This window comes from Lactuca virosa, chromosome 6 (genome assembly GCF_052849685.1).
Source record: "Lactuca virosa cultivar CGN04683 chromosome 6, Lactuca_virosa_CGN04683_v6, whole genome shotgun sequence".
NCBI classification, from domain to species: Eukaryota; Viridiplantae; Streptophyta; class Magnoliopsida; order Asterales; family Asteraceae; genus Lactuca; species Lactuca virosa.
In genome coordinates this window covers 214,774,723-214,783,483 of record NC_136431.1, presented here as the reverse complement: position 1 = coordinate 214,783,483, position 8,761 = coordinate 214,774,723, and the positions used below count along the sequence as shown (strand labels likewise).

At 34.0% G+C, this 8,761-nt stretch overlaps 2 protein-coding genes across 3 annotated transcripts; one reads left to right on the top strand and one right to left on the bottom strand.

The window, feature by feature from the left end:
- Positions 1-1,103: 1,103 nt before the first annotated feature.
- Positions 1,104-3,597, top strand: RAP (RAP domain-containing protein). Its single transcript, XM_079055088.1, has 4 exons — positions 1,104-1,202; positions 1,308-3,134; positions 3,241-3,323; positions 3,404-3,597. The coding sequence occupies exons 2-4, from the start codon at positions 1,349-1,351 to the stop codon at positions 3,491-3,493; spliced, it is 1,959 nt and encodes a 652-aa protein (XP_078911214.1). The 5' UTR covers positions 1,104-1,202; positions 1,308-1,348; the 3' UTR covers positions 3,494-3,597.
- A 139-nt stretch (positions 3,598-3,736) lies between these two features.
- LOC145119424 (rRNA-processing protein fcf2-like) lies at positions 3,737-5,572 on the bottom strand. 2 transcript variants are annotated; one of them, XM_079055089.1, is made up of 6 exons: positions 5,377-5,572; positions 4,615-4,844; positions 4,447-4,507; positions 4,240-4,317; positions 4,021-4,136; positions 3,737-3,939 (listed from the first exon to the last, which is right to left on the bottom strand). In XM_079055089.1, the coding sequence occupies exons 2-6, from the start codon at positions 4,833-4,835 to the stop codon at positions 3,831-3,833; spliced, it is 585 nt and encodes a 194-aa protein (XP_078911215.1). In that variant the 5' UTR covers positions 4,836-4,844; positions 5,377-5,572; the 3' UTR covers positions 3,737-3,830. The 2 variants fall into 2 exon arrangements, with proteins under 2 accessions (XP_078911215.1, XP_078911216.1); XM_079055090.1 differs by having other exon boundaries at positions 4,615-4,836.
- Positions 5,573-8,761: the final 3,189 nt, after the last annotated feature.

Sequence of the window (8,761 nt, the reverse complement as noted above, 5' to 3'; positions counted from 1 at the left end):
TTCTGGGAAATGTTAAGCGGAAAGGTCAGCATGAAGTGTGGAATTTGTTATATTTTGTTATCATCATACATTGAATATTTTGGCATGTAATTTATGATACTATACTTGATGTAAACAATGTTGGTTGTATTTTGATATGTATGCTGATGGTGTTGTCTTGTTTCAATTATATACATTGTGATGATATTACAAGATGAAGTCACGCGTAAGCCCCCGAACGTTTTCGGCCGTCTGGTTCGGGTGTGTGACACCAGAACTAGTCACATTGGTGCAGGTTCCATAACCAACAGTTCTGGGGGAGTTTCGATTCTAAAGGTAAGCATTCGATCATGTAGCTCATCCTAATTGTTATCGTGCAAAAGAGATATGATACTCTAGAAAAGCATCTCGTAATTTTAACAACCGGTACAATTCCAACAAAATATTTATGGAAAAAATGAATAAATAAGAAGATAGTGAATTTATTATACAAAATCAAAATGTATTTTTTTTATTATACAAATAATACTTCATGGTGTTTTTATATATTTAAGAATAATAAATTAGATTCTTCTAAAACCATAATATGCTGATAAAAAATAATTTTAAAGATAGGCTGAAGCTCAGATTCTGAAATGAACTATATATTAAAAAATAAAGATAATTGTTTGAGTTTTTATGTTTTTCACTTTTCTTTTTAGTTATTTTATTTTTTTTTACAGATTAAAATTACAATTTTGAAGCACAGTCTTTGTTTTAAGTGAGTTTTTGGGAATGCTTAACTTATTGTTTTTATTAAAGGCTAACAAGGTGGTAAAAAAGTGTTTGAGTTGCTTAAAAATGTTTTTCAAACAACTATTTTGATAGACAAAATAAAAGAGTTTAAAGAAATCTTAGTTTTTTAATGGTTTTTTAGTTTTTCCTATTTTTTTACCTCTAAAAAAACTAAACCAAATACTTTTGAAAATCCAAGACTTCTTTTTTTATTTTTATTTTTTCCACTACAAAACTAACCCAAACATTTTTTAAAAATCTCTTTTTATTCAAAAAGGCATAAACCAATAATTACTTTACCAAAAACAATTTTAAGATTAAAAACCCCACACACACTAAAACCCTCTCCCATTTCTGCCATAAACATATTCTTCTTATCCTTTGTTTTTCTCTTTTGTTCGAAGAGGAGCAGGCCAGCAGGGTATAGCTACAACGATTCCGCAAATCAGGTGATTGCTTTTCAGTAAATTACTTCCACATTCTACCATTTATCTTGTGATATTCACACATAAATCGCGAATTCTTTCTGCGCACACGGGCATTTTTGAATGAAGTTTTCTCGTTCCATAGAAGAAAGAAGCTAAACCTGTAAGATATGGATATGTTATATTCACCAATTTTGGGTCCTAAATATATATCTTCGAAGCCACTAGTCTCATGCTTCAACTCGATTAAAACCATTACACACTTCCGATTTACGGATTCGCGACTCCACCATGGATTTCTTCTTCCCAAAAAGAGCTGTTTTTGTGTTTCTGTTAACCTAAATAAAGACTTTCGCGTCATCAAAGTGGTCGATGATGATGACGATGATGAGGTGGTGGAGCACGATACAGAGTCTAATTTGGATTGGAAAGACGAATTTCTAGGACAAATCGATCCCCCAAAAAGGAGAAAACAAAAAGAAAAATCCGAATTACTCGAAGAAACAGACACCTTAGATTGGTGCGTAAGAGCTAGAAAATCTGCTCTCAAGTCTATTCAAACAAGAGGTTTGACAAATGCCATGGAAAATCTTGTCACCAAGAAGAAAAAGAAGAAGAAGATCAAGAAGAAACTGGTTGTTAACAAGCCAAAGCCTGTTGATTTCGATTCTGATGGTGAAGATGAAGATGAAGGTGTTGAATTGAACATCGAAAACCTTTTGGATGATGATAAAGACCAACTTTTAAGAAACGTGGGTATGATCGCAGGTGGAATGTTCAACGAAAGGAAAGAGAAAACAATGAAAACTTTTGCAGAAAAACTATCCCAATTTTCAGGCCCATCTGATCGAAGAAAAGAGATCAATCTAAACAGAGAAATAGTAGAAGCACAAACGGCAGATGAAGTACTTGAAATAATCTCAGAGATGATAATGGCAGTTGGAAAAGGATTAAGTCCTTCACCTTTATCTCCATTAAATTTAGCAACAGCAATTCATCGTGTTGCTAAAAACATGGAAAAAGTCTTAATGCCAAGAACTCATAGACTTGCATTTGCAAGGCGTAGAGAAATGTCTATGCTTGTGGGTATATCCATGATGAATCTTCCGGAATGTTCCGCTCAAGGCATCTCAAATATCGCGTGGGCCCTATCGAAAATCGGAGGTGATCTTCTTTATGTGTCTGAAATGGATCGAGTTGCAGAAGTTGCATTGACCAAAGTTGACCAGTTTAACTCACAAAATGTTGCTAATATTTCCGGTGCTTTTGCATCCATGCAACATTCGGCTCCAGGGTTATTTTCGGAATTATCGAAAAGAGGTTCAGATATTGTCAACACTTTTCAGCCACAAGAACTTGCTCAAGTGCTATGGGCTTTTGCTTCGCTTTTCGAGCCTGTGGATTCGTTGCTTTCAGCTCTTGATAATGTTTACCAAAATACCCTTCAGTTTAGGTGCAAGAAAACATCAAAAAATCCAAATCTTGAACCATTGAAAGTTGAAAGCTTTCCTGTTCTTGAATTCACCAGGGACGAAATCGGAAACATATGTTGGTCGTATGCTGTTCTTGGAGAAATGAATCGTGGTTTCTTTTTCAATATTTGGAAAACACTTGAACAATTTGAAGAGCAAAATGTTTCAGAGCAATATAGGGAGGATATTATGTTTGCTACTCAAGTTTATCTTGTGAATCAGTGTTTAAAAGTTGAATACCCTCATTTGTCTTTGTGTCTTAAAACTGAAATTGAAGATAAAATTATTCGAGCTGGAAGAACTTCACGTTTTAATCAGAAGATCACTTCTTCATTTCAAAAAGAGGTTGCACGTCTTCTTGTTGCAACTGGTGTTGATTGGGTAAGAGAATATGTTGTGGATGGATACACTTTGGATGCTGCTTTGATTGATTTAAAACTTGCATTGGAGATCGATGGGCCCACACATTTTTCAAGAAATTTAGGTGAGTAGTATGAGTATGATATCTTTTTTCCCATTAAGTAAAAAAGAAACAGACCCTTTTGTGATTTATATAAACTTATAATTCTTTTTATGTTTTTTGTATACAGGAAACCCTTTAGGGCATACAGTGTTGAAAAGGCGATACCTTGAAGCTGCTGGTTGGAAGGTTGTATCAGTATCTCACCAAAAAGTAAGTTATTTTATGTCCTTAATTAGATTTTTTTTTTTATATATGTTGAATATAAAATAATTTTATTTTATGTTGTGAAGTGGGAAGAACTTGAAGGGAGTCATGAACAGCTGGATTACCTGAGAGAGATTCTTCAAAACTACACGAATTTGAAGGTGCAAGAGATTTGAAATTAGGTTTTGTGTACAAACCATGACAATATTGTACTTCTTTTTTGACCACATTGTACAATTTTTCATCTAGTTGTCATATTTTTAAGGTCTGTTTGTGTTCATGGTGTATTTATTTTTTGTATTATCATGTATGGGTGTAGGATATATATAGTTTTTAAAGTGGATGATTTTGAAAAGTCCTTAGCTTACATAATACACATTATAAGTTTATAACACTACAAAATTTGGTATTGAAACAACTTTTCAAATCATATAACCAATCACAACTATGGATATTATAACATCATTCTCAAATCTCAATTCAATTCTTTGCTTAAATTCCATGATTCCCAACTCAATGCCTCCTTTGCTTTGCACGTTTCCATGAGCTTTTACCTTTTATCTTCCATTTATCAACTCCACCTGGTTGACTTTTCTCTTCAATCTCTCTCACCTTACGCTTCCTGTAAAATTTTACACAAACAACCCTTCTAAATATACACAATTTCATTTCTCACCCATATTGCAAAACTAATTATTCTCACCTGTAAACTTTAAGTGATTGATCAGATAATAGCTCATCAGCTAAAGTCGCCTTCCTTTCCCTCTTTGTAAGTCTAGAGGTGAAATATTCTGATATGGGCTCCACAACTGTCCCCACCTATTTTTTTGTTTTCCCATAATAGCAAAAAAAATTTACATTTTTATAGCAATAAATTACATTGCCTATATTGGTTAAGAAAGCTGACAAAATAATACTCTACCTGAAAATATTTTGGGAATGTGGTTAACTTGGAGTCACCTTTCTTGTAGTGCCTTTTGGGATCAATCACATTTCGCAACTGTAAATATAAAAGTGAAACCATTTATATCTTTCTAGAAAGAAAAAAAATAATAATAAGCAATTTAATTTGTTTATTAGAATTTAAAACTGTAAAATGATCAAAAGTGTTAAAGAGAGGTCACAGCACCTTTAGCAGCTGAAGATCTTTTTTCAATTCAGGTGTGAGATTAGGGGCAGGCATATCAAACCTATAAATATTTCAAACATAATCATCTTTAAAAATATATTTAAATGATGTCTTAATGGATTAAGTCATGTCTACATTTGGAATGTGAACATATACTGATATACATACCAACTTTTTCCTGTTGTGTCTTTGACTTGCTTCTTGAGTAACTTGTTGACTTTTTTTGGGTCATTAGGTGGAACAAATAGCCCATCAATAAGCTCTGAATTGGGCTTATATACGAGACTACTTTCTTGTACATTTTGGGACCCACTTTTTGCTCCAAATAAAAGAGAAGGTAACTTTGGTTCCCATGAAAGACCGATTATTTTCTTATTATCTTCAGGCATTCTGATTTCCTATTAACAAAAACTGTTAGCACAATATAAAAATAGAGCATAAATTTTAGAAAAAAAATATTAGCTAGTAATAAGTAATAACTAACAATTCAATAGGAAAAAAAAACATCCAGGGAATGTCATTGCTGCATCAAACATCTATATACAAAAGAATTTAGAAAATTAGATATATAAACAATTGGGACATCTTTATTTTTAGCTAAAATTTTCAATTTCACTAGTTTAAATCGTTTTTAATAAAAATATAACCCAAAGTTGATTTTCAGTTTAAGGGATTGTCATTGCTCCATCAATAACAGTTAACAATTAACGATTTGGAAAATTTTCAGAAACGCCCAACTTAAACTATGATTCTCCAAATTAACAGACCCTAACAAAATGTTAGTTACTAACAAGTAACAAGTAACGATGAACAAACAGATTTTCCACAGTCTAGCTTAAATAATCCTAACAATAGACAAAAAAAAACAATAAATAGCTAATGATTATCAATCAGTTAACAAAAATAGCTCAAAATTTCAAATCTGTTTACCGGCGCAGGCAGCAGGCAGGCTAGTGGTGGCAAAGCAATGGCGGCAGCAGGGCGGCAACGGGGGGAAGTGGCGAGGTGGCACAGGCAGCAGCGGCGGAGACGGAGCAGGGTAGCAGCGGGCAAAGGCGGTAAGGCGTAGACCAGAGAGTGAGGGCTGAGTGCACGATTTTTTTCTTTCTTCCTTCGGGCTGGGGCATCGATGTATTGGGCTATGTTAAAAAGAAAATATTTATATAAATAATCGTCATCTTGATCAAGTTTCACACATTTTATTACGAATTTCAAAATTGTTTTTGTCAAAAAAAAAAAAAAGTTGTTTCCAATTTTTCCCCACAAAAAATTGGAATTTAAAGTTTCAATTAGTTCCGAAATTGCCTTTTTAGAGAACTATTTTGAAAATTGATTTTTTTTAATATAGTTTGGGATTATAAATAGTAACTTCATCTAAATGAAAGGAAAAAATTGACAATGTAGTATAATAATGTTTAATAGCTTTTTCGGATTGACCAACTATGTATTTTTTTTATTTTTTTATTTTATTATTATTATTTTTTTTCTCAATACAACATTAAAATTTAAATTTACCTATTAAATTAACCATTTTGTGACCCTCAACACATTTTTGTTGGTCAACTACTGATGTGGTAAACAATCTCCTTATCAGATCATAACAATCCCCTTTTTAGCTTCCCAGACAAACATCTATGATTCCCGCTTACAAAACCCTCATGCCGTCTGTAAGAGTTTGGCGTATAGAAAAGGTTTGGAAATTCTGAGAATTGTGTATACACTTTCAGATTAAAGTATTTGGGTGGTACTCTCAACCTTTAATCGGATAAGACTCAAAAATGAGACCAAGAACAGAGAATCTGGGTGTTATGAATTTCGTGTGTACCATCAAAATGAAGACCAAAATTAGTTAAGTAACATTTCCATCAGAAAACTGTCACCAGACAGTTGTATGTCTGAAAACTGTTACAAAAACAGTTTGATGTCTGAAACCTGTCACTAATCCGGGTTATTTATATAAGGGTCAAAACAAAGTCAAAAACCGGGTTTATTCCCAAAAATTTAGATTTCTAATGCATTCGACCCCAGCCAGGGGCTGCTGCCCCTTGGATCCCGCCAGGGGCTGCTGCCCCTTGGACCCCGCTCCCAGGGGCGCTGCCCCCGGACCCCCATTCGTTTAGGGGCTTCGTCCCTAAATAACAGTCTACTTTAAATCTTGAATGAACTTAAACAAGTCAATCCATTACACTTAAATACACATTGATGATACAAAATCACCAACAAACCTCCCCCATTTAAGTGTAATCTTGATTAACTTAAAACAAAACATAACAACAACAAACTGATGCATAAATGAAATATCGTGATGATTGAATTTCACATTAGTATATTACTCATTCCAAATATTCGAATATCAGGGTGTCACTAAGGATTGAACCCTTCTATTCTAAGAGAATACATGAAGATAATATACACAACATTTTACATTCTCAAAGTTCTAACTTGACACTATATTTTACTAGCTTGTGTTCCATCCTTCAATAAGCATGTCAAAGTCAAGTCCCAACTTCTTAAAGCAGCTAAACTTCATGCTTATATAGGTAGTTCTTTTGTTCTTGCACCTGCAAATGCAATTTTTCAAAGAACTATTAAGAAATTAAATTTCAACCTCCTTAACTTGCAGTACCGAACACATACCTTGGGATGATGATAATAATGTGTTCCAATCTTCAAATATCAAGCTTTCCACATTGAATTCAGCATCTAATATTACATTAGATGGGAATTGGGTATCTCAATATAAAAGATTTTAAGCGGACTTTAAACCCATCCCTACAGCTGCCTTGTGCACAAGATCTCTTGCTAACCCTTTGGTTAGATGATCGGCTAAATTCAACTGAGTTCTTACAAACTCCACAGATATCACACCGGTCATGATGAGCTCACGAATCATGCTATGTCTAACACCTAAATGTCTAGACTTTCCATTGTACACTTGACTATAAGCCTTAGCCAAGGTTGCAGCACTATCACATCTGATAGAAATGGTAGATATCGGTTTAGGCCATAATGGAATTTCATAAATCAAATTCCTTAGCCACTCAGCTTCTTTACCAACAGCAGACAATGCAACAAACTCAGACTCCATGGTTGAGTTAGTAATACAAGTCTGTTTCTTAGATGCCCAAGAAATGGCACCTCCTCCAAGAAGAAACACCAAACCACTTGTAGAGGAGTGATCCTCTAAGTTGTTAATCCAGCTGACATCTGAATAACCTTCCAAAACAAAAGGATATCCACTATAAGTTAAACCATAATTCATGGTCCCTTTCAAATACTTGAATACTCTACTTACAGCTTGCCAATGATGTGAACTAGGATTACTAGTATATCTACTAAGCCTTCCCACAGCATATGCTATATTAGGCCTAGTACTAATCATGGCATGCATTAGACAACCAATATCCCTTGAGTATTCAAGTTGAGACACTGGAGATCCTTTATTAGGTAGAAGCTTAAGACTAGGATCTATAGGAGTGCTAACAGGAGAGCAGTTCTCAAAGTTAAACTTCTTCAATATCTTATCAATGTAATGAGATTGAGAAATTGAAATCCCATTGTTTCCTTTTCTAATTCTTATACCAAGAATTACTTCAGCCTCCCCCATGTCTTTCATGTCATACCTAGATGATAAGAATTTCTTGGTTTTATCAACTTCACCTTGATCAGTACCAAAGATTAACATATCATCAACATATAGACAAAATTATAACTCCTTTACCAGAAGAATCAAATTTGCTAAATACACATTTGTCAGCCTGGTTTAATGCAAAACCATTAGACAATATCACATCATCAAACTTTTGATGCCATTGTTTTGGTGCTTGTTTTAAACCATATAATGATTTCTTCAACTTACACACCTTATGTTCATTACCAGGCATAACAAACCCTTTAGGTTGTTTCATGTAAATTTCCTCATCTAAGTCACCATTCAAGAATGCAGTTTTCACATCCATTTGGTGAATCACAAGATTATGTATAGCTGCAAGAGCTAACAATAATCTAATAGTGGAAATTCTAGCAACAGGAGCATAAGTATCAAAGAAGTCAATGCCTTCCTTTTACCTAAAGCCTTGGATAACCAATCTGGCTTTATACTTATCAATTGTGCCATCCACCTTCATTTTCCTTTTGAGGATCCACTTACTACCCAATGCCTTGCAACCAGGAGGTAAATCCGAAAATACCCAAGTATTGTTATGCATGATAGAATCAATCTCATCCTGAATTGCTTCTTTCCAGAAATGAACATCCCTGGAAGCCATAGCTTCACTAAAAGTCTTTGGATCCTCCTCAATATTAAAACAATATT

Bases quoted from the DNA above. Each gene is read 5' to 3' on its own strand.
- RAP (XM_079055088.1), top strand. From the start codon at position 1,349: ATGGATATGTTATATTCACCAATTTTGGGTCCTAAATATATATCTTCG. The intron at 3,135-3,240 runs GTGAGTAGTATG...TTTTGTATACAG, and splicing joins ACATTTTTCAAGAAATTTAG to GAAACCCTTTAGGGCATACA. The intron at 3,324-3,403 runs GTAAGTTATTTT...TATGTTGTGAAG, and splicing joins TATCAGTATCTCACCAAAAA to TGGGAAGAACTTGAAGGGAG.
- LOC145119424 (XM_079055089.1), bottom strand. From the start codon at position 4,835: ATGCCTGAAGATAATAAGAAAATAATCGGTCTTTCATGGGAACCAAAG. The intron at 4,318-4,446 runs GTGCTGTGACCT...TTATATTTACAG, and splicing joins AAGATCTTCAGCTGCTAAAG to TTGCGAAATGTGATTGATCC. The intron at 3,940-4,020 runs GTGAGAATAATT...AAAATTTTACAG, and splicing joins CAATCACTTAAAGTTTACAG to GAAGCGTAAGGTGAGAGAGA.